Here is a 25,629-nt window from a genome sequence, read left to right as displayed (position 1 = left end):
GATTATTACGCTGAGCATAGGTAAGCCCTCTCCAGTCTGTGCAGGCAACATTTAAAACAGTAAAGGATACTTTTATGCTGAATTATATTTAGTTAATGATAGCTGAGCATTTCAAAGTTTCCTGGCCAAATACTTGGAAACAAGCAGACATAACTTAACTGACCTTGGTAATGTCACCATGCATGTATTCTTTAGTCACTTGGGCTACATTCCAGATGAGCTTATTACACTGGTCAGCAGCTATGCACAAGTGTAGTTCCATTGACTTGATACTACTAGTCTCCAACACAGTACAGGATCCATAATCTAGCCCTCAGGCAATGCCTGATCCTAAGATCAGTAGGGTTCTCCCCATTGGCTCTAACAAGCTTTGGATCAGATCATCAATGATCATTCTAAAACTGGTCCAGATGATGCCTAAAATAAAGTTATTGTAAAACAGCTTGAGAGGTACACAAGGAATTGTGAGAGAGAGAAAGAGCACACCCAGGTGTACTTCATCATCAAGTATACGGATGACCTTTGGACATTCCTCTGTTTAAAAAAGCATAGCATTGAAAACTTAATTTCAAATACCTTTGTTCTATAGAAAAGCATTTTAGTATATACACTATTATAACTTAAAATAAGCAGTTACTAAAGCTCTGTTTACACTACAGTGACACAGCTGTTAGGCTGCAGTTGTGCCGCTGTAAAGTATCTTGTGCAGTAGCTGTACATCAAAGGGAGAGAACTCTCCCACTGGCATAATTAAGCCACTCCCAATCAGCAGCAGTAACTGTCAGGAGAGTATCTTCTGTTGTCGCAGCACTATCCTCACTGATGCTTTTGGTGGTTAAACTTATGTAGGTCAGCTGTGGGAGTTTTTCGCACTTGGGACCAACGAAAGTATTAGTATAGATATGGCTTGAACACCATGGCCTTCTCCTCTAACCATAGAGACTGGATAAACGTCTCTATGGTTAGAGGAGAAGAGACTGGATAAATGTATTGTAGGAGAAAATACTGTGGTCTATCAAATGTTTATAAGGCATGGAGTTGACATCATGAGTCTCCACTTTTGAGTGTCTGTGCTCATGTCAAGTTTACTCAGTTCAGAAGTCAAATGTTGCTTTTCCTAGAGCCAGCTCTACGCACAACTGAATTGTCTTAGTTATGATCTACCCAGACAAAGGGCAGTGCATTATTTGCATTCCCAGATGGTGGGGCGTTCATACCTTTTATTGAATCAACTTCTGTTGCTGAAAGAGACAAGCTTTCAAGCTACAAAGAGCTCTTCTTCAAGATGAGATGGCCCTTTAATATTTTTGCAGTCATAAGACAAAAAGGGGATTTAGTGGGTACACACTGTTGTAATAAGCCATAAATCTAGAATTTTTTATTAAGAGCATGATTTTTAGTGTCCAGCAAAGTTATGAATTTAAGCTTCTAAGCTCATCTTTTGAAGATGTTGTGCAGATTTCCTCTGAAGCTGAGAGCTAAGAAATCATATATGGAGTTTTCTGAAAAGTCTTTGCTCATGGGTGATGTGGTGTTTTTGTCTTTCATCAATTTTTCATGTGAGATCATTTGAGAGCAAAGACTGTCTGGTTTCACCCACATAGCTCCCCTATTGTGTCATTTAGTGCACTGAATGAGGTACTACTGCATTTTGAGATAGGCATGAATAGAACTCGTGGATCCTGAAATACGTCTTGTGGGGAGGACAGCAGTGGAGATAGGTCTGAAAGTTTTGCATCTATTGTTATGGCAAGGTCAGGCATCTATTTGAGTTGGTGGGTCTGTGGAGAGCTTGATTCTGATGATGCAGGTCTCATCACAAAACAACTCTCTCAAACCCACTCCTCTGGCCTCCTAATCATTCCACAATCTCATCGGGGTCCCCATAACCACAACATTCCTTCTCCTACTCAAGCTGGATGCAGCAGTACAGTACACCAGCGCTAGGGAGTGCCTTATATTCCCTTACTTAAGTCAGTCTTCAAGATAGACCACAATCTCTCTCGCAATTTGGGATCCAGAAATCATGCTAAATTATTTCCTTCTTACACATCACCAATAAGATATGTGCAAGCCCAAATCAATTTTCAGTTACACATGTCCAGCCCCCCATTGTCTTCAAACTATGCCTTTGTTTGTTGAACCTGTGAAAACTGTAGCTAGTATGGTAACAACAGAGGGCAGACAACTGAAGATAATGGGAGCTGCAAAACATGACTGGAAAGAAATGTTGGGCCACAAAATAGAAAATTGCATTTACTTGAGCTATTACCGTATCTCCACTCTACATGCAAAGTTGTACAATTTAACTAAAGATGTCCTCTTCTGAGGGAACATAATCTGTCTTTAAACTTTATTTGTTAGTTTAATCTTGCAGCCATAAAATGGGGCTGACCTACTCAATCTCACACCAAAGTAACTGAACTGATTTTAATTCATCCCTGTTGTGTCATTTAGGTGCAAGTCTACATTTGGTAGCTTATTCTGGACTAAAAGCAGCCTATTTTATTTTGCTTAAGTCTGATCAAAATAGGACAATTATTCCAAAACAAGAGAGTGTATTTGTCACACAAACTTGAACTGAATTAACAGAAGGTGGGGATTTAAAACTGATTTACGTATTCTGAAGCAAGTTTGCCTGTAGATTTACAAATGCAAACTAAAGCCACATACGTTAAGTGTGAACTGATAGCATCTATACAGCCATTTGCACCACTAATTTAAACATGTAAAACTTATGTGTAGCTAAGCCCTTCAATTCAGATTTACTTTTCACAAGGGGAAAAAAAGGCATCATCTAGTCTCTAGAATCTCTGTTGATAACAGCATCTCTATTAGTTCTGATGATATGCAACAAGGAAAGAAAAATCTTAAAGCAAACCTGAACTCTGACTAATGCCTCCAGGCAATCCAGCCAGGATTCAAAGCACATACGAAATACAAGTTAAGGGATTTGTGTAGGGAACGTAGATAGGGCTTGTCTAAAACTCAGCCTGGATTAACTCTGCAGTGAGGGCATACCCTCAGAGTCCAGGTAAGTCAACAGTTTCACTTGATTGGTGCATCTAATTTTGTGGTGGTAGTCCAGAACACAAACTTGTTTCAGAATTCAGAGAATCATTCCCTAGTAGCTAGTAAATACAAAACACCAACAAAAGTGACAAAATGCATACTACTAACTCACAGAAATTATTCTGAAGCAACTTAATTTGTTATATTTCTTCTTTGGTGCAGATTTGTAAATTCTATTTCTTTAACAGCTGTTTTGCTTAGTCTGATATAACAAAAAATCACTTTCTTGAAAAAGCATTAGCATACATCCCCCTCCCCACTTAAATACTTCAATTTTAGATGCACCACAAAAACATACTTCCACAACAGTGCTGCATTAGTATAAAACTATTTAAATTCAATTAAAATGTCTAACTATCTATCCCAAACCTACCTAAACTGCAATTTTCATTCTGAGCACTTCCAACATGTTCTCAGTTTTGTTTTCTTTTATCAGCTTATCAAATCTGGTCCTGCATTCCAACTGTTGGAAAAAAATAGTCATTAACTACTACGTAACAGCTGATTCTCCAATTTAAAAAGTACACACAGTGTGTGTAAATATATTTTGCTATCTGAAACTACATATTAAAATTCATAATAGCAAAATGTTCCACTGCTCTAAGAGTCTGTTACAGCATTTAACTTCTAGAATGCAATCCAGTACAACTTTTAAAAGGATGGAACAAAATTAAAGCTAAAGCGTCCATGACTGTTACTACCACACAAGTGCGTTCAGGTGGGGGAAGTTCTGGTTGTTTCACAAACTGCCCCATCATATAAATATAATGGACGGCTAACTTTCAGCTCACAGTTAACCAAAAGAGTAATTTTATATGGTTATGGTTTACTCTCAAATTGGCTTCATACTCCCTTCCCCACACTTTTTTACTCTTTTTAAGTACCGTGAAGTAGTAGCAGAAAGCACAATATTTTAGCCAGTTGAGCATGTGGTATTCTCAAATTATCCCACCAACTGGAAGTGCTCTGTTACTTGTAGCTTTCAAAATTGGAGCCATTATAGTCAATCGCACAAATCCACATTTACCCTTTCATAAAAAGTGGATTTTTGACCCACTGAACTGGAAAGACTTCTGTGCAGTTTTACTGATCTTTGACAAGATATCCCACAACACAGACATGCCAATCTTGGTTGCATCTGCATTCAGTTGTTTAACACTTATTGTTCATAAGCGGGAACTGATTTTCCATTGTTGGCAACCTGATCATTTAAAAAATTGTAACAGTTGTAAGTAAATCAAAAGGTGAATGACTTGGTAATGGGTTTTGAAGCCTTTCACCTCTAGATAATACATTAACATTTGGATCACACTGATGGAAAGCACAAGTCACTGCTTTGGATGATTGCTTGGTAGCCTATGTAAAATGAATTGGTAGGTTTAACTGAATTCTAGGCAGAGAGGGTCTGTATCATGACAGCAGTTACCACAGTGTCAGCATTCTTGATGTCCACAGTGCTAATGTAGCTATGTTGGTCACAGGATATCAGAGATGGGTGAGTGAAGCAATATCTGTTAAACCAACTTCTGTTGGAGACACACATACATTCAATCTTATACCAAGCCATTCTTCAGGTCTGTCTAAGCTTGAAACCTTGTCTCTCCTATTAATAGATGCTGGCCCAATAAAGGATATTACTTCACCCACCTTGCCTCTCTAGCATTCTTGCTGGCAGTCTTAGCAGAAGAGCAAAATGAATCACAGCCAAGATTCTTGTATTAAAGGTGGTCTCTTTCCGTCAGACTCAGTGACATGGAGAAGCCATGGCTCTCAGCACCTGTTTGGTTTTCTTCTTTTATTAAGAGTTCTATAATCAGGACTTTTGACTCTTAGTCCAGCTCAGCAGCGCTACATGGACTTTAAAGAGCAAAAACTAAAAGCCCAAATCCAATGCTAGAGTAACAGCACCCCCGGCTTTTATTATAGAAAAGACATAGTAGTCATTAGACAGACAGAAGGAATAATTTAAAAAAGCATGCAGCCAGGCCTGCCAGTGGGGAGAGGAGGGGCAAAAAGGAACAATTGCCCAGGGGCCCAGTGATTTAAAAGGGCCCCATCTGCTGCTGCCGCAGCACAAAGAAACTAAGGCAAACTTCTTGCTCACCCTCCTCTTCCATATTGCTCCTAAAGAAGCCAGGATGTCCTGTGGCCCGTGGGGTGGGGGTTGTTGCTGCATACGGACCCCACTCTGAATGCTGACTCCGCAGCTCCTATTGGCCAGGAATTGCAGTCAATAGAAACTGTGGGGTGGTGGCACATGGAGGCCGTCCTCTCCTCTCTCCACTTAGGAGCCACTGCCAGAGGAGTGAGCTGGTCACTTCCAGGGCTGCCCAAGGTAAGCACTGTCCCCTAAGCCTCCCCACCCCCGAGTCCTAACACCTGCCCCATCCTAGAGCCTGAAGCCCACACCTGAGCTCCCCCTCAAAGCCAAATCCTTGACCTCCTCCTGTATCCCCTCCCCTAGCCTAACCCCACACCGAAACTCTCTCAGAGCCCACATCCCATCTTGCAGTCCAACCCCTATGTCTAAACTCCCTCCCAGAGCCCGCACCATACACCCCAACTCCCTACCTTAGTCTAGTGAAAGTAAGAGTAAGCAGTGGAATGAGCAGGACCTCTGAGGAGGGGCAGGACATGAATATAGCCTCATGGAAGTAGCAGGGCAAAGGTCTTTGGGTTTACATGTTTAGACAGTTGGCAACCCTATCAGGGTTGGCAACCCAGTTGGCAACCCTTTCAGGTGCCAGAAAAGCATGCCCAGCAGCACAGCTGGTATCTCATTGGGCACCAGCCAGAACGGATGCAGCACCGCCCAAATGACAGGTGGTCTACATCTGCATGGGCAACTCTTATGCATGTGTGTGAGGGAGAGGGAGGTGGCATTGACTATTCTGCCCTGGGGAGCCCAGGATTGCTGTAATCAGGCCTGCATACAGCTTAAGAACAGCTGTACAATTTATTTTAAATTCCATTCACACAAAATTATCAGACGTATCCACATTTGTGTCTCCGTAATTTCCAGATTAACCAGATAAATGCAAGCTAAGACGTCTGCTTTTCTGCTCAATTCTGTTTGTATTTTCATCCTCCCATCTTTAACCTAATTGTGTCTTTTATCCTGTCTGGAGCAGTGAAATGTTTGTTCCCCACTAGTGTAATGGAGCTCTGACCTCTTGAGTTCCCAGACACTACTCTAATACAAATAATTAACTGGTTTAATAAAAAGAGAATCTTTTTATAGCCATCAGCTCTGCAAAATCCAGCTAGGATTTCAGACAAGCTGTGCCTTTCCTTGTCTTCTAGCTCCTTCCATTATAAAGTTTCTGGATGCTACAGTATGCCCTGTGCAAACTCCATTGGGCCTGTACAGACCTAAATGCCAGTAATCTGTATTGGTGCACATGAAGAAATCGTACAGGGATTCCAATTTGCCCTAAAGCAGCCTAATAAGAATGATTGTGAACAGGGAGCAAACTGATTAAGTAAGAAGATGCTTTTCTAGAGTAGAACACTTTATATTTATTTATAAAGAAAGATGATGCTAAACTTCCAGTCACTAGGGAATTTTAAATTTGTTGGTGTTAAAGACTCCAAAAGGCTCAGTAAAACACAGTCATGAAAAGAGTTCTTATTTAACAGCTTTAAGCTGCATCTACATGTTTTGTTTAACTTACACATTTTTATGAATACGTGCCTAGTTACAGAACACTTATAACCAAAACTGAAGGTTGCTCACCTGTGAAATAACAGATTATTTGAGATGAGTATCCCCACAGGTGCTCTACTCCAGGCACTAATGTGCCCCTGCATCTTCGCCTACAAATTTCTGCAGCAGACCCCCGACCAAACCTTCAAATCTGCTTATTAGATGGTGAGGGTTGAGGCAACGAGTTTGATAGTGATCTAGGATGCTGTGGCCTGTGTCAATGTTGTTGGTCATATGATCTCTGGTGTTGAGAGTAATATGGGTACCTGCTTCTCCAGTATGTTTGGTATCTAAACTGGCATCTTGTTGTGGCAGGTGTCTGTATGTCCCGGGATTGCAGAGTGGCTGGAGAGTCCTTCAGTGAATGAAGCACCTCGCTGGTCATCATCGCAAACTGTCTCTTGGTGTTGAAAGGGAGATCTTCTACTGTGTGCTGGATCTCTCAGGGGAACATGATGGAGTTCCACCAGAATACCTGACTCAGGATTATCATGATAACTGTGGCTCAAGCAGCTGCATCTGTGCTACTGAGAGGTGCTTGGAGTGCGGCATGTGCAATCGCGGGTTCCTCTGTGACGATGGCTGTCTTTTGTCCCCTGGGAAATCCTTAATTAAGTCCATAAACTATGTGTAGTTTCTGTGGTTATATTTAGTGAGTCGTGTGGCATAATATGTGATCTTGAATTGGAGTGTGGATACTATAAGGTGTGTGCATAACTGGCTGGATAACCATTCTCAGAGAGTAATTATTAATGGTTCACAGTCATGCTGGAAGGGCATAACAAGTGCTGTTCCGCAGGGGTCTGTTTTAGGACCAGTTGTACTCAATATCTTCATCGATGATTTAGATGATGGCATAGAGAGGACACTTGAAGATGATTAAGTTTGCAGAAGATACCAAGCTGGGAGGGGTTGCAAGTACTTTGGAGGATAGGGTCAGAATTCAAAATGATACAGACAAACTAGAGAATTGGTCTGAGGTAAATAGGATGAAGTTTAATAAGGATAAATGTAAAGCACTCCACTTAGGAAGGAACAATCAGTTTCACACATACAGAATAGGAAGCGGCTGTCTAGGAAAGAGTATTGCAAAAAGGAAGCTAGGGGTCACAGTGGACCACAAGCTAAATATGAGTCAACAGTGTGACACTGTTGCAAAAAAAAAGCAAACATGATTCTGGGATTAACAGGAGTGTTGTGAGCAAGACATGAAAAGTCATTCTTCTGCTCTACTCTGCACTGATTAGGCCTCAGTTGACTATTGTGTCCAGTTCTGGGCACCGCATTTCAAGAAAGATGTGGAGAAATAGAAGATACAAAGAAGAGCAACAAAAATGATTAAAGGCCTAGAAAACATGAGTTCTGAGGGAAAGCTGAAAGGATTGTTTAGTTTAGCAGACAGAGGGGACATGATAACAGTTTTCAAGTATCTAACAGGGAGTTATAAGAAGGAGAGGGGGAAATTGTTCTTCTCAGCATTTGATAAGACAAGAATCAATGGGCTTAAACTGCAGCAAAGGAGGTTTAGGCTGGACATTAGGAAAAACTTCCTAACTGTCAGCATGGTTAAGCACTGGAATAAATTACCTACGGAGGTTGTGGAATCTCCATCACTGGAGATATTTAAGAGCAGGTTGGCTAAACATCTATCAGGGATGATCTAGATGGTGCGTGGTCCTGACGTGAGGGCGGGGACTGCACTTTATGATCTCTCAAGGTCCCTTCCAGTTCTAGTATTCTATGAAGTGTATACTTTGCCAGTCAAAGGTGTCCTGACTGGGTCTTATCTGGGTCTGCAGGGATAGCTCTATAGACTACTGTTTAGTCCCCTGGTTCATCACTTTCACCACTAGTGAATTAGGGGTGGAATGGGTGGAGAGATATTCTGAGCCCTTTGAGGAGGGAGGCCATAGTACTTGCAGTCTTCTCTCTTGCCTGTTGGTGCTGCAGTTGCTGGAGTGTGCCACCCTGATTTTGTTGAGTCTGCCACCCCACTGATTGTCAAAGCTATCTTAGCCAAGGAAAGTGGCTGCAGTATGTCCATCATCTTGTCTTGGGTTTCTGACACCTCCTCCACATCTGTGTAGAGTTATGCTCCCATCCATTTGAACAAGTCTTGGAAATAGGCATAATCATCCACAGCAAGTGCCTGTGGAGGCAGAGAAGCCTTACCTAATGGGAAGGCACCTCATTAGTGTGAGAAGATGTATCCTGGACTATGTTTTCTGGGTGGTTGTTGACATGTAAGTCCCATTCCCCTGCCTCAATGGTCGTGGAAGTGACTCTGGAGACCTGATGGTGCCCCATGAGGGGACGATAATCGTCTGTTGGAAGATGTATAAAGTCCCTTGGATTCCAATGTGGCCAGGGACCAGAATGGCGGGGGGTGCCCCTCACTGGTGCCCATACCACTGCAGTAGGTAGTTTAAGAGGGCTGGTAAATCCACTGTTTGTCAAGCCTGTAGGCTCGGGTGGGAGGCGAGTGGTGAGGAAAAGAAGCCTGCATCCTCATCGGTGGAAAAGGGAAAAGTCTCCCATGAGTAGCTTAAGTGTAGAGTCTGTGAGGTAGATGATATGGGTGCCACAAGGGCATGCTGGCACCAGGGAGACTCGCAGGTCTCTGTAGTAAGTATAAGTCTGTGGTGTGGTCCTGCTGCCGGGGCTGACAGAGCTGCATTGTTCTTTGCAGGCAAGGAGTGACGAGTCCCTGCATCACACTGCTTGGTGGGAGCAGACTGGCTATCATTGCTGAGTGTGTCTGAGATGCTGCCTGGGCTGGGAAAGTGACAGAGATGGTGGCCACGCTAGTGCTGTGCGGCCAAGTGAGACACACTGTGCCTGAGGTGACTGGATCTTCTATTGTTTAACAGTGCAATAAAACAGTGATTAATTGTGATTAATTTTTAATTGCAATTACTTTCGAGTTAATCATGTGACTTAACTGCAATTAATCAATTGCCCTATTTACAAGCAAACCAGCTAACTTATCAAATTTTGTTTGATAAGTACCATGCAATAGGCAAAATCCTGGTCACACGAGAGCAATGGTAAAACTCTTAGTAATTTCAAAGCAGGTAAGGATTTCATCCAAAAAGCTTAATATTTTTCCCAGATGTATTAAAAAACATCATGTACCAAGATAATTTAACTTTGCTACAATGTTCTATTAATCCCCAACCTCAAAATTCTCTCCCTTATAGAAACAAAAGCAAGATATCAGAGATGCTCAATCTATAGCCCAACAAAAGATTTCATAAGGATTGTGGCCTGCTTGAATCCAACATACTAACGGCCGATTCATGACTGTCATCATGCTTACACAAGTGCATCAGACAGTAATGTAGAAACACTATCTAAATACATATACAACAAGCTGAACTTAATCTATAGGTACAGGGGATTTAAAATCTTATTAAAATATATAGAATCTGTTTGACCCACACCAGGTTGTGCTTAGGTTTATGTGGCCCTCTTGTGTAATAAGATTGGGCACCTCTAGTTATGATTCATTTGAATATGCCCATATTTTATTGAAACTAGTCAAAAGCATTCCCACATTACAAAGAGGAAATAGATAATCTAGTAATTAAAAACCTCGATTTAGGAAAAGAACAATTTCTAAATGAGTGGTTCTCAACCTACTTATGGTAGGTCACACAAATTTATGATGAAAATAATAAATAGTATTTTTAAAATATATGGGTTATTTGGGTTGCATTCACACAACATACATATTATCTGGATGGCCCTGAAGATGGCACATGAGTTGCAGCTGTGCGCTGATTGGGCCACAAGCAGCCTATGAATTGAGAACCACTGTTCCAAACTCTAAATCCAACTTTATCACTGATTGGATGTGCAGACTTGGACAAATCACATGCTATCTTTGCATCTGTTTCCTCAAGTGTAAAATGTAGGTAATGGTTACCTGCCTCTCAGATGTGAGAAGGACTGATATTTGAAAAGGGTTCTAAGTTTTGTTATGACACATAAGACTCTTTAATTCACCCACTCAGAATCAAATATGAAGGTTATCTAACGGATTTAATTTTTAAATTTTGACATTTTTAGCCAAGCTTCTAAACTTAAAAAATGAGCTGTATGGTATAGAATTTCAAAGAGCTCTGACTCTTTAATGAGGTATTAAAATACTGTAATATAACAAAAAGGCCACACTGCTAAGTCTCTTAAACCCCTGGACTTATATTATCAGCTTTTATGTGCCTGTCAACACTCAACAGTAAGGAGCAATGGTTTGCTCTTTGTCTCAACTTTAAAAGCCAACTAAACTTCCTTCCACCTTCCTGCTGAGAGTTAACTCCTTGCAAACTGTTGAAGCTTTGACACATCAGCAGCAGATAAATTTACAATGTACGCAATGGCCAGATACAGTCTCAACCAGCCATGAGCTAAAACAGGTTGTTACTTCCCATTTCATAACTACAGCCTCTAGAAATGACAACTTAAAATCAATACTTTTTTGTACCATACTGCATGGAAGCAAACACTTCTTTAAAACCAATTATACTTGGTTACCTTTGTCTGAAGGACATAAAATTACATTTCTGTTATAAATGTAAAGGCCCTTTGTTTTTATTTTTACTAATTTTTACTGAAAATTGTCAAGGTTTTATAAAAGCTATTTGTATTTTACTGATTTTCATCCAAATTTTGGACCACTCAAATTCATGAAAATGCAGGTGTTAAGAAATCTAATATGTAGCATAGTAATCTAATATGTAGCATTAGACAAATCTGTTTTAGTAATAAGTTAGAATGTGATGAGGATGTTTTGTAAGACAATGTAATGAAGATAGATACACACAAAGGCATTAACACATGCATATATACCATAAATGTATAGTTAATTAAAAAAACACCATGTTATACTATTACTTTCAATATTTTCTTCTTTATTTCTTCCCTTCCATACCCCATGTTAACCTCCATATTTAGCTAGAAAACCATCCAGTTAATTTTTTGTCTTGAACTTTGACTATTTTTTATTTTTTTTGTATTAAAAACACAAAATATTCCTTGGAATATACCGAATATAATAAAAGCTGAAAATGAAAGTCCTTTTAAATACTTAAAAACTGAAGTGTAAAAAATAAATTCTGCAGACAGTTTTACAGAACTCAATTACATGACTAAATAGCTAAAAAGGAAAGACATTTTATCTGATGTCTAAAAAACTTATTTTTCCAATAGAACTATCAAATGTGTTTGTGAAAAAGCCAGAGTTGGATGACATGAATGGGATAATTCTATTTAGCAGAAAATATATTTATGCACTGGAAAATCCTAGATTATACCAAATATAAATTAGAATATTCACGCAATAACTTGAGATCTGGTGAGATTACTTTACAGTACTGCAGACTCAGATTAACTATAATTTTGTAGCAACAAACTAGCTATACATTTATAACCAGTCACTGAGTTCTCTTCCATCAGAAAGCAAATAAAGACACTACACTTACCAGCAATCCTATAGAGATTAATTCCTTCTACTCTCCAATGCTTAACTCTACAATTGAACAATATACCACATCCTGATTGAAATTTCCAGTACCAACTCAAGGGCTTAATCTTGCTCCCATTCAAAATCAATGGCAAAAACTCACAATTAAACTTTAATGGTGCAAGACTCAACCATTGAGAGGCAAAGTTATAATACAACAGTTAAATAATTCGCTGCTAAGGTAAGATCAACACTTCAATAATTTAAAAGGAAAACCCCCTCACTTTCTCCTTAAGTCTTTGTGATGGAAACCAGAAACTAAAAATGTCTTTCCTTACCTGTAGGTCATATATTTAGTGCATGTACTACTATTCATGCAGCATTCACTTCATTATTTGTTTTGCAGGAGAGCATCCCAAAGCATAAGCAAACACTGAAAATAAATATTTGTAACTTTCTCTTTTCCTCTTTCAAATGAGCATTTGAGAGCCTTCCAACCTTGACAGAGTTATTTTAAGAACCACCACAAGACAAAGTTCGTCTCAGAGGTTTCTTCATCACAAAAGGTAGGTCAGAGAAAAAACTGAAGCAGATAAATCCTTGAGTCTGAAGTTGACATATCCCTTGGCAAGCTCTTTTCTTACCACAAATCTCTAAATCACTTACTATGAGTTCAATACTTTCCCTTGAAGCTGGAGAATCTATAACCTATAATATGATGACAGGGCAATATTTTTACATTTATTGAGCACTAACCATGTTGAAACAAATCAAATGAATATTGTAGTAGAATCCAAGTTCTACTTTCCTTAATCTCAGTGAAGGAAATATTGTATACCTAATATGTAATCTGTGTGTATTTGTGTTGACAAAAAATTGACCGTGGGCTTTCCATTTTATACATTTATTACAGAATATCTCCATCCATAGTGAAACTGGTTAGTTCTTTATTATGATTTGTTAAAACAAAGGCACACGGAATGCATGTGATCCTATAGGTTGTTCTCTATTTCAGAGCTCCACTTACTTGGAACATTACTTAATGATCTTGAAACAACTAAAATTCTACATTCATATTTCCATATTTATGCAAGGTTTGGGTTTTTGTTCTTTTCAACATACCCTCTGACTCTCTAATAAAATTATCAAATAATTACTTTCTATTTGTCTGAATGGAAGCACTTTTCTTTTGAAATTCCATACTGTGAAGACTTATACGCTATATAAAAACTAAAACACTAAGGGAAACATTTACAGTCAGGATAAACCAATAAGAATTCAGTGCTAAAAACTGAAACTAAACTAATTCAGATTCTGAGTACAGAAACAAAAGATTTTTAATCATTTCAAGATCATTAACTAATATTTCTGGCAAGTAGGGCTTCATGGTTACACGCAGCCCTCTCCTCCCCCTCCCACACCTGCGCTGCTACTTCTGTATGAGCCTGCTCCCCACGAGCCACCTGCTACCCCTCCTCCACACTGCTGCCTCTAATACAGAGCTGCCTCCCTCCTCCACCCACTTGTAAATGTGTACCTTCTGAAAATTTCAGCGGGTACGCGCTACTAAAACAAAACACATTTTAACATCCCTGGTAGGATCACAGCATTCTGTGAATCTTTGTTTCAACAAATCATAATCAAGATCTAACCAGTTTCACTGTAGATTTAGACATTTATCACAGAATGTCTCCAATGGAAAACCGATGGTCAAATCGCTGTCAACACAAATACACACAGATTACATATTAGGCATGAAATATTTCCTTTACTGAGATAAAGGACAGTAGAAATTTTACTATTCATTTGATTTGTTTCAACATTTTTAGTGCCTAACCGAGGCTGAGCACTCTGCAGCTGTTAAAACAAGTAACAATTCACACAGAGCTAAAAAATGTTTAAATGAATTTAGACAACCAAACATCTATAAACCAAAACATGCCTACAGCTTGCTCCAGTGACCAGAAGAGCAAATGCAGCTTTTTTAAAAAACATTTGCCACAAACAATGGCAATAACAGAATCTTCCTGTTTTACATGGAAAAGGAAGGATGGGTGCATCTGTGGGTGAATATTAACTTGAAATAAAGGAAGCTTGCATAGGGGGTGTCACCATACATTCAGTTCAGAAGAGACACTGGCATTCACCCAATTTTCTTTTTGTGTCTGTCCACTCTCTGATACTACTAAGAACAAAGTCATACAAAGAACTGAATGTATATAGTAACATAAAACTCTGGAAGTAGCAATTTTTTAAAAAACCATAAGAAAAACTTTCTGAAGTGCAGCCCACTCAGATTATTCACAGCTGCTATTTGTGTATTTTTCTTCCTAATAGAATGGTAGCATGCATCTAGACAGGTGGCAATTAGTTCTACAGATGTCAGAAGCTGTCTATATTGTTTCTAAAAGTAAACAACCCCAATGACCATGGTGTAATGTGACACACATTTCTCATACGGAGTTGTCAATGTAAACCCCTCCCTCCAAAGACAAGACAAGATTCTCAGTAGGATAGTACTGAATTTTTTTTTTTTAAATCTCACAAATTTTTAAAAACTAAAAAAGGAAACCAACTTGAAATCTGCCAATTTAAACAAAAAATATTTAAAGTAACTTTGAGCCATGCTCACCCTCAAATGCCGTTGCAGATGGGTGTGTAAATTTTACAATAATTGTGCACCCCACCCCTGTTGCTATGTCAAAGACCCATGCAAACAAAAGAAGAAAGTGACTGACTCTAAAGAGGAAACAATGAAAAAGATTGCACACACAGACGAGTGCACAAACTAAACTAAAAAAATAATTTGTTCTAATAGCTTTCAGTTTAAACACAAGAGGTGTGTCTTGTAAAAATAAAATATTCTCAGGCAAAAGTCTGATTTTTAAGTTGACCATGTCTCTTTAATTTTATATATTTCAAAACTCAAATATAGTAAGTCTTACCGAAAGTAACTTCTCCTTCACCCGTTTTGTCAAAGAGTTGAAAGGCCACCATGAACAATGCATCTGGAGCACAGAGGACTGATTCAAATGCCACAAATTCTTGAAAGGATATCAGCCTGCAAATAAGATAAAGTGTGAAGCCAGTTACTCATTGAAAATATCACTTCAGGTTGATACGCCATAATCTGGACTTCCCTAGTCTGGCAATACCCTAGTTCAGCATCGTTGGGGTGACCAGAAGCCTTGCTAGACTAGGACAGGCAAAGAGAAGAGTCCTGGGCTGCAGTGGGGGTGTGAGGGAGAGCCCCTGGTGGCAGCAGGGCTGCCAAGTGGAGTGCAGCACAGCTGGGGAAACCCCTAATGGAAGTGGAGCCACGGGGCAGAGCGTGGAGTTTCTCCTCCAGGACGCAGCTGCAGGGCAACTGCGGAGCCCTGGGTGGCAGCAGAGCCATGGGAGGGGGAAGAGCAGAGTCCCATCCTTGCAGCAGAAGAGCAGAGCTCGAGGCATCATTGGGGTGGCTAGGAGGAAAAATGGAGACCCCGGTGCATTGACTCCCCCTGGCCTGGTAAATTCCCTATTTTGGGACCAGTCAGGTCCTGAAGCTGCCAGACCAGGGAGGTTCAACCTATACAATTTAAAAGAAAACTATGCAAGGTTAAGCTCAACTGAAGCACAAGAATGGTACAAGATATTCTCAATGCTACATATTCCAAAATGCATTAGTATAAGGATTGCCAACTTGCAGTTACACTAGTGAAAATAGTTCTCATGTCCCAGATGGCATACAGCCCAAGCATGATGGACAAAGTAGACTGAACGCAGTAAAATCCCACTGAAATTAATACATTTTTTTTAAATCGTTACTAATAGTGCAGGTGATTCACTTCTTGGCAGCACTGCAGAAGATGTAATTCTTTAAAGGGGATTTCAAGGAGAGAAAGAAGCACCTTTCAGATGAGAGTAGGCAGGGCATTCCATGCCTCCGGGAAGGCATGAAAGACTTAAAAATGGTTGTAAAAAGAAAACCAGACAAACAGGTTTGAGGCTGGCATTAATGGTACAAACAGTGATGTATTAGAAATACCTATACCAGAAAAAAAAAATCCATGAATTCTACAGAAAGCCCCAGCACGCAGCAGAAATTCTATAATTTAGTAATGTACTTCAGCTACTTTACATTTTTAAATAGTGTTACAAGCCCAATATTATTCTATACAAAAGGCAAGGGAGGTTGACAAATCATAAGAAAATAGTACATTCTGTATACCAGGCTAGGAGGTGATTAATAAAATTGCAAGCATTAAAAGATACAGCAAGAGTGTTTTTAAAATTTAGGACATATTCTGTTAGTACTTTCAAATAATAACCCCTCCCCCCAATAAACCTGAGCTGTATGTAGCTTATTTTAATCTATTTTTAAAAAACAATTATTCGTGGATATGGAAAGATTAAAAGTGTATGAATGTGATGTTCCAACTAGATATTACAGAACAGACATTAATATCTGCTGTGCCAGCTGAATTCAAATTAACCCAATTTTTACATGTTAATTAAACCAGCTATTTTCTTCTTATTGTATTTTTGCTCCTTAAGCAGACTAGCGATTCCCAACAGATCTATTCTAACAACAATGACGTATTCATTTACTTCTATTATGACCATACAATACAGTAACTGAGCAGTAATTTTTCAGTCAATTACACATGGCTCTTAATGCTTAAAGATGCTGAAATAATGTGCACTACACAGCCATATGCTTAAAGCTCTATATTGCACAAGGCCAGTTGCCTGGGTAACACATTTTCTTTCTGGTTTAGCATAACCCTTCATTGAATATCATTAGGTATCATTAAACAGCAGATATTAACATGAACTTCAATACACTACTTAAGTTATTTTACCTACATAAGTAAGTATTCATTTATAACATGAAAGCCCACACAGAGAAAATCCTAATAGTCCTGTAAATTTTAACAATGCAAAGAGAAAATAATAAAATGGTTACAAATTATAAGCCAAGCATATTTTATTTATTTGGCTGGTTAAAATATATCTCCAAACTCTCTGCCTCATTAACATCGGCAAATCTGTTGTATAACTTATTCAAGGAAATAATGAAATCCTGAATTTTAACGCACATATACTGTAGTTACCAACTAAATCCACCCACTGGATATAGCTCATCAAGACCACTATTTATCCATCCATCTGAGCTTTCATATTTGTGGTCATAAATGTAGAATCTGAGTCCCAAGCAGCTGTAATGCTTTCCTCCACCAGAAAAGTCCACATGCAGTCATGAAAAAGAAAAGCCATTACTTACTGTAACAACACATACAAATGCAATGATGAAGAGATTTCTTAAGTAATCAATGCATATGTTTGACTGTATCAGCATTTCAGGCATAACAACATAATGAGACACAAATTGAAGCTATATCTATTATTTAATGCTCCAACCTGCATAAACTAAGTATAGCATAAATTGGTGCATTAAATGTATCTCTATATCCAAAAATAAAGGAAAATGCTGGCATTTCCAAGTGTTATTGTTGAATAGTTTGTCCTTTCTATAAATAAAGCACATAGAGTATCTCTCAGTGACGTTTATTAGTTACTGGAATCCAAAATAATGGAGATATAAATTACTTATTTTGTTAGGAATTTAAAGTACAACAGCCAACAAAAATACATTACGTTAAAGGAAGTAGGACTTAACTGCTGCATCAGTGGCATCTCTTGGTACATACCAAGGTATTGTTGCAAGAGATTTTTAATTCAATCTGGAAGAACTCTTTCACAGGATACCCTTGCTGAGGCACATTGTTCTGGTGTGGGGACATAACTTTCTCTCCATGAGAAAGATGGATCCACAAAAGGCCAGGGCTATCTTTGTGGAAACCTTGGCTCTTCATTGCATTAGCATTAGCCTCTGTGGCAACCCTTAGCTCCTTTATCCTAGACAGTGCAACTCCACAGCAAGAGAAGTCTATCCACTGTTGCAACTGGGGAGATCCATGTAAAATACAATATAGTCTTGGGCTGCATTCTCTTTTCCAACTCAATTCTGGGAGAAGCAGGGTCAATGGGCAATCCCCACAGAATCCTCTCCATTTCTTCTGTACAGTCTATAATCCCAAGATGCAGAGGTATGCCACAGGATCAAGAGTTGAAGGGATAGCACCAAAGACTTACCTGATCCTCCTCCTCTGCACAGAAGGGGGAAAAAAACCTAAGTACAGCTCTGTGCACAGATCTCAGGGTTGCTGGGAGAGTGGGGAAGGGTGCATGCTAAAAGCCTCCACAACTCTCTGAAGTAATAAGTACTTAGCAATGAACATGTTTCTGCTACTGAGACTAGAGACACTTTATGGTCCTGCTTGCCCATCTGTCTTAGCACCCATTATAGTAGAACTGAATCTTCTCTCAGTACGCGTGATTGCAGTTAGCCATCCGGAGGGTCAGATGCTCCTTAAGACTGGAGTGACATCTGGAGGCAATGGAATGGCTGCCACGGTATTTCTAGAACACATTTATGCAGGCATCTACCACTCTGCACTTCCATATTGCATAGCAATTAAAAAAACACCAACATTAATTCACAATTCCTCCTGTAAGATACATTCCTTGTACATGGCTTGAGTTATACAGGAGATACAACTAGATCATCAATGGCCCATTCTGGTTTTGGAAGTGATGAACATTCATCAGCCAACCAAAAGCCTAAGCTAGCAAAAGTAGCCTTGCTTTTTTCCCTGAAGCATGCAAATCTGGTCTTTGGAGAAATGCCAGGATGCAGTGAGTTTCAGAAGAGAAGACGACATGTTGCCACTCCTAGAGAATTTCACTACAGAAACCAAAGGAAAAAGTGAGCCAAGTAAAACAGGACTGCTTCAGATTGGAGATCACGGAAGGCTTTAATTATCATCAACAGGATACTACAAACAAGTACCAAGTCCTTTTCACTTTCTGAACTTCTTCCATTCTTTCACAGAGTGATGTGTCAGATAAAAAAAGACTAAAAAATTTTCAAAAGATTCTCCAGAGACATGCCAAAGGCATGAAAATCCTCATGGTTACTGAATCACAAGCATAAACACCTACTCTAAAATTAATGCTAAACTCCAGTAGTGAAAGGTCAATATGCCAGAGTCATGAAATCCCAATCAGTTGATGATTTAACAGAGGCCACAGCTTTAATTTTGCTTTCTGTGACACCAGCCTTCACTAAGGTAGGATCAAGTTATGTATTCTAGTCACAATCGTCCTCTTGCAAAATGACTTGAAGCTTCACAATGTATAAAAAGCAGCTTTAACACACCAAACAAAAAAAGAGAAGAGTGGTGGAAGCCTGGAAAGGGTTTAGCATTTCCAGTTATAATCCATTTAAAGCCATCCTCACCACAATGTAGTTCTCTAACCTTTTAAAGAATTCCTATCCCAGAGATAGCAATCATCACGTTAACTTGTCTACAAGGTCCATAATGCCTAACCACAGGAGGCTTGGGAGGGTAGCCTGGGCAGGAGAAAGAGCACAAAAATGAACATAAAAGCACTGGTTCCATGTGTTCTTGCTACAAAGAGTGTATACTTTCTATTCATGCTTCATTTTTATCATATTTTATTCCACATAATCATTATGCAGCCCTGCTCCATGCATTGCTTCTCTTTTTAAAACCCACAACTAAGGACTTAAGGACTCGTTCCCCTCTATCCCCAACCCCCTTTATTTAGTCACCAAGATCTTAGGGGGAAAAAAAGGATAGAGCTAAGCGAAGAAGAGAAGAGGAGTGACAAAAGTAGAAGAAGCTCAAGGGCTGTGTCTACATTGGCACCCTTTTCCAGAAAAGGGATGCTAATGAGATAAGTCGGAATTGCAAATGCCGCGGGGGATTTAAATATCCCCCGCAGCATTTGCATGAACATGGCTGCCGCTTTTTTCTGGCTCGGGGCATTGCCGGAGAAAAGCGCCAGTCTAGACAGGATCGTTCGGAAAATAAAGCCTTTTCCGGAAGATCCCTTATTCCTCTTAAAATCAGGAATAAGCAGTGATGAGATGAGATTCTAGTAAAAGGAGAGTTTATATAACTTCTAAATTCATTGAATTAAAATAAACGTAAGACGTACCCATCCTTGGTCTGATCCACCACGCCTCCAAGGAGCTGCACTGTGTTTGGATTGGGCACCCCATCTCCTATTATTCCTAGGTACCGTGTGATAAAGTCATTAGGAGACATGAAAAATTCTCCATTTTTTTCAACACTTGCATACTGTTAAAAAAAAAAAAAGAGAGAGAGAGAGAGAGAGAGAGATTTAGAGTCCCAGATTAATTCTCTAAGCAATTGATATTTTTGGCATTTAGGGAGCATCTATAGGCTCAAATTAGGACTGGGGCCACTGTGTTGCACATGTACATATTAGCAGATTCCTGCCCCCAGAAGAGTTTGCAATTACATTAAAACAAGATGCAACAAGTGTAACAAACAATTGAAGGGGGGCAGGGAAGATATAAGAAAAAATGGTTACTTACCTTCGTAACTGTTGTTCTTCGAGATATGTTGCTCATGTCCATTTCTCTTAGGTGTCCACATACTGCGTGCACAGATTGTCGGAGAGTTTTCCCTTAGTGGTAGCCATCCGGCCAGCACGGGAGCCCCCTGGAGCGGTGCCACTATAACAGCACATATATACCCCTTCTGGCCCTCCACCCCCTCAGTTCCTTCTTGCTGGAATCCTCCCACGAAGGGAAGTGGGTGGGTGGTGGAATGGACATAAGCAACACATCTCAAAGAACAACAGTTATGTAGGTAAGTAACCATTTTTTCTTCTTCGAGTGCTTGCTCATGTCCATTCCATTTTGTTGACTCCAAAGCCAAACCGTAGGAAGTGAGGTCAGAGCCTACAGAGAGATGGGTTGCAACACAGCCCTGCCCACTGCTGTATCCTCCCTGGCCTGCTGCGCTATGGCATAGTGACTCGCAAAGGTGTACACAGACGACCAGGTGGCTACCCTACATGAGCACCTTAGCAACGAAGCTGGTGGAGCAACGAAGGTGGTGGAAGATGCTTGGTCCCTGGTTGAATGGGCCATGATAGGCAGGGCCAGAACCAGCATCAACTCGTAACATGCCTTAATGCAGGAGGTGATCCAGAACGAAATATGCTGGGCCAACACTGGCAGACCCTTCATCCTGTCTGCTATGGACACAAACAGTTGGGGGGGACTTACGGAAGGGTTTAGTTCTTATAAATAAAAAGCTGAAGCATGCCTAACATCTAAAAAGAGGTGTGTAGCTTTTCTGTCCCAGAACCATGAGGTTTTAGGTAAAAAACAGGTAGAAAAATGTCCTGGTGAACATGAAAGCATGATGGGTGCTAAGGTGGAGTGGGGTGAAGCCTGACCTTAACCTTGAAAAAGACCATGTACACATAGGGTCCACGGTTAGGGCTCGCAGTTCTGACACTCACCTGACAGAGATAATAGCTACAAGGAAGACACTTTCCAAGACAGGTGCAGAAGGGCTCAAAGAGGGGGGGGGGGGGGAGCATGAGCTTTGAGGGGACCAGATTCAGGTCCCAGGGGGCCAAGGGCTCATGCACCTGGGGGTAAACCCTATGTAACCCTTTAAGGAAACGGTGGACCATAGGGTCCATGAAAACAGCCCCCGCTGGGGACTCTTGAGCATTTCAAAGCAGGCAAGCCGCGTGCAGCCCGGAGTCAGCGGGACTTCCCACTGGCCCCAGGCTGTATGTGGAGTTCTGCATTCCTCCTTTGAAATGTACAAGAGCCCATAGTGGAATTTCCATCGATTAGTCAATTAATCACCTTTTAACATCCTTAAATACCACCCTCTCTGTTTATATAATACAGTGCTGCCGTGTTGTCCATCAAGACTGAAACACGCCTGTTTCAAAGCTGTGGCAGGAAAACACTACCCACGAGGCACTACCCACGAGGCAGATAGCCCTCAACTCCCTGACATTGGTGTGGAGGGAGAGGTCTGCGAGGCTCCACATATCTTGCATCCATAGCTTCCCGGGATGGGCTCCTCAACCCATATCAGAAGCGTCAGTCACCAGCTAGACAGACAGAGAAAGACTGTGGTACGGCATCCCTTTGCAGACCACCTGCTCACACAGCCACCAGTTGAGGGACTTCAATACATGTGCAGGCACCATCACCATTAAGTCCATATGCTGGAACGCTGGGTTGTGGACTCGCGCCAACCAGAGCTGGAGCAGTCATAACCTGAGCCTGGCATGATGCACCACATTAAGTGCAGGCCACCATTAACTCTAACAGCTTTGTGCAATAGGAGGCCGTCATCATGGGGAACAACTGGAGCCTTAGAATGGCCTCCGTATTGCCCTGAATTGCATCACGGGCAAGGAAGCCCTGGCCTGTTGCATCCAGAAAGGCCCCCGCAAATTCTATCCTTTGAGTGGGGGTCAAGGTGGACTGGCCTTGCTTAGGATAAGGTCCAATCTGAGAAAGGTCTCCCTAACAAGGGATGTGTGTTCTAAAACCTGAAAAGGGGAAGAACCCTTTATAAGAAAATCATCTAGGTATGGGGTAGACCTAGAATCTGTGCTTCTTCAGGAATGGGGCCACCACTGCCATACATTTTGTGAACACCCTGGAGACCATAGAAAGGCCAAAGGGGAGATCCATAAACAGATAATGACCATGTCCCACCGTAAAAAGTGAAGGAATTGTTGGTATAAGGATGCAATCAAAATGTGGTAGTAAGTGTCTTTGAGATCCAGAGCAGCATACCAGTCTCCTGTGGCTAGGGAAAGGATGATCAAGGCCAACGTTACCATGTTGAAATTTAACTTTACTATGAAAGTGTTGAGGCCTCTTAGGGTACGTCTAGACTACATGCCTCTGTCGCCAGAGGCATGTAGATTAGGCTACCAGACATAGTAAAATGAAGCGGCGATTTAAATAATCGCCGCTTCATTTAAATTTACATGGCTGCCGCGCTGAGCCGACAAACAGCTGATCAGTCTGGATCGCGCGGGGGTCGACATCAAAGGTATTTGTCGACCACCCAGGTATACCTCAGCTGTTTGTCGGCTCAGCGCGGTAGCCATGTAAATTTAAGTGAAGCGGCGATTATTTAAATTGCCGCTTCATTTTACTATGTCTGGTAGCCTAATCTACATGCCTCTGACAACAGAGGCATGTAGTCTAGACGTACTCTTAAGTCCAGGATAGAGCGAAAGCCGCCCTGGGCCTTTGGGACCAAGAAATACCAGGAGTAGAAAACCCTCCCCTTGAGGAACTTCCTCCACAGCCCCCAGATCGAGAAGCTGTTGCACCTCTAACCTTCGTAGGTGCTCGTGAGAGGGGTCCATGAAGAGGGACAGAGTAGGAGAGTGCAAGAGGGGGTCGAGCAGAACGGAATGAAATAGATGCTTTTTACCGTATCCAGGACCCTTTGGTCCACTGTGGAAAGGGGAAAAGTGGTTGGCAAAGAGCCGCTGGTTTGAGACTGGTGCGCTGTCCCCACTCACACCTTCAAAGATTCAGCCTGGGGCCCTGAGCCTTGTTCGAGGGCCCGCTCCCCGGTCTGACAAGGAGTGGGATGGCTGCCTGCCGTTTCTATTATTATTACAGCCTCTCTGCCTGGAGAAGTCTGACCTCTTCCCTTGTTGGAAAGGGTGGGATGGGGCCGTAGGGAGGGAGCGCCTCTGCGGGGCACGGGTGTGGATGCCAAGGGACTTGAGGTTTGCCCTGGAGTCTTTTAACCCGTGGAGGCTGGTGTCAGTCTGCTCTGAAAACAGGCCTGCCCCCTCAAACGGCAGGTCCTGGATTGTGATCTGGACTTCGGGTGGAATGCCAGACACTTGGAGCAATGTGCATCTCCACAAGACCAGGCCGGTCACCATGATGTGGGTGGCCACATCCGCAGAGTCCAAGGCTGCCTGGAGTGCCACATGGGACATGACCTTGCCTTCCTCTGACAAGGCCTTATATTCCTGTCCTGGGGCAGCAACTCTCTAAAGTTATCCATTGCCGCCCAGGAATTGAAGACATACCTGCTCAGGAGCACCTGTTGCTTAGCAATCCTGAGCAGGAGATCCCCAGAGGCATAGCCTTGCGGCCCAATGGGTCCGACTGCTTGGCCTTTCCTATTCTCTGGGGTAGGAGCAGGTTGTCCCTGCCGCTCTTGGTGGTTTGCAGCTTGCACCACTATCGAGCCCAGTGATGGGTGGAAGAACAGGTGCTCATGACCTGCCCGGGGAACAGGGGCGGTATGGATGTTGGCATTTACCATAGAGCTTTAGTAATCAGTTTTGTTCAGGGACAGTGGCATGCAAGATGGGACCTCTAAGCTGAGGATATCCACCGGAACATCTGAAGCCTGCTCAAGCTGCACTCCCAGACTCTGTACCAGTCTCCTGAGGAGTTCCTGGTGGGCTCGTGAATCTATTGCTGGCGTCGATAGGGAGGCCAGCCTCAGGGCCTCATCTGGGAAGGATGACGAGTACTCGCGTAGTGTCGAGACCTCATACCGTTGTGGCCGCTCCGAGGTCTGGGTGGGAGCCAGTTGGGTCAAGGGACCCTGATCTCCAGTTCCCTCCAATGAAAGGTCTGGGGGGATTTACCATGGCTGAGGCCTGATCCTGTGCTGGAGCCCTGCGTAATGACATGGCCAAGGGTGGGACCCAAGGCCCTGAATGCCAAGAACTGACAACAGAGGGAAAGCTCCCTTGGGCCTGATGATAAACCAATGGGGTCCAGAAAGGCCATTGCTCCAACTGCTGCCACTGAGGGGGCCAGGATTGCTGGAAGGACTGGCTCGAGGAGTTGTGGTGCGGCTTGTAGAAATGGCGCCAGGACCTGGAACGGTGCCAGGAGCCTGAGTGGTGCCTTGAGTGGAATTGTCGCCAGGTCCGGGAACGTGAGAGCGTACCTACTCCACATCCGAGTCTGTGGAGTAGTCGGACTCTGACCAAGGCAGGGCTGAGGAAGGGCCTGGGGAACGGTGTGGTGCCACATGCCAAACCATCACTGCCAGCTTGCTTTGGTGCCCAACTGGCGATGGGGGCATCAGCTGTTCCAGTGACATATCCCAGTAGTGCAACCTAAGGACACTGGAAGCTGAGCTCTCTTGCAAGAGCGTGGCCTCTGGCACCCTGGGGGCCACCGGTGCCAGCGTTGACGTAAACACTGGGGAGTGCAGTGCTGCATGTGCTACCAAGCCCATGGATGCAGACAGGGCCAGAGCTGATGCTATGCTCAAGCGCCTGCCAGAGTCCGGTGCCGTTGACATGGTGCGGGCTTGGGGCTCATCTCAGTGTCTTGGCGATGGCAAGGGTGAGCTCATGGTCAACTCTATTAGCTCCCACACTGCTTCAAAGGTGTCTGGCGTAGAGGGCCCATCAACAAGCACTGGCTCCTCCTCTGCACTGCATCCACTGGTCACACTCG

The 25,629-nt window shown here is 42.0% G+C and overlaps 1 protein-coding gene across 2 annotated transcripts in view; it reads right to left on the bottom strand.

Moving 5' to 3' along the window:
- Window positions 1-25,629, bottom strand: part of SLC25A13 (solute carrier family 25 member 13) — a 138,941-nt gene that overhangs the window by 65,915 nt on the left and 47,397 nt on the right. The window contains exons 3-4 of one of the 2 annotated variants that reach the window (XM_075922333.1): window positions 20,316-20,458; window positions 15,188-15,303 (exon numbers count right to left, since the gene is read on the bottom strand). In XM_075922333.1, the coding sequence (XP_075778448.1) occupies window positions 15,188-15,303; window positions 20,316-20,458 (259 nt within the window). The remainder of the gene's footprint in view (window positions 1-15,187; window positions 15,304-20,315; window positions 20,459-25,629) is intronic. The other variant, XM_025180350.2, reaches the window with a different exon arrangement.

Source organism: Pelodiscus sinensis, chromosome 2 (genome assembly GCF_049634645.1).
Source record: "Pelodiscus sinensis isolate JC-2024 chromosome 2, ASM4963464v1, whole genome shotgun sequence".
Lineage (NCBI taxonomy): Eukaryota > Metazoa > Chordata > Testudines > Trionychidae > Pelodiscus > Pelodiscus sinensis.
Note: the sequence above shows the minus strand (reverse complement) of the source record. Positions and strands in the feature narration are given on the sequence as shown.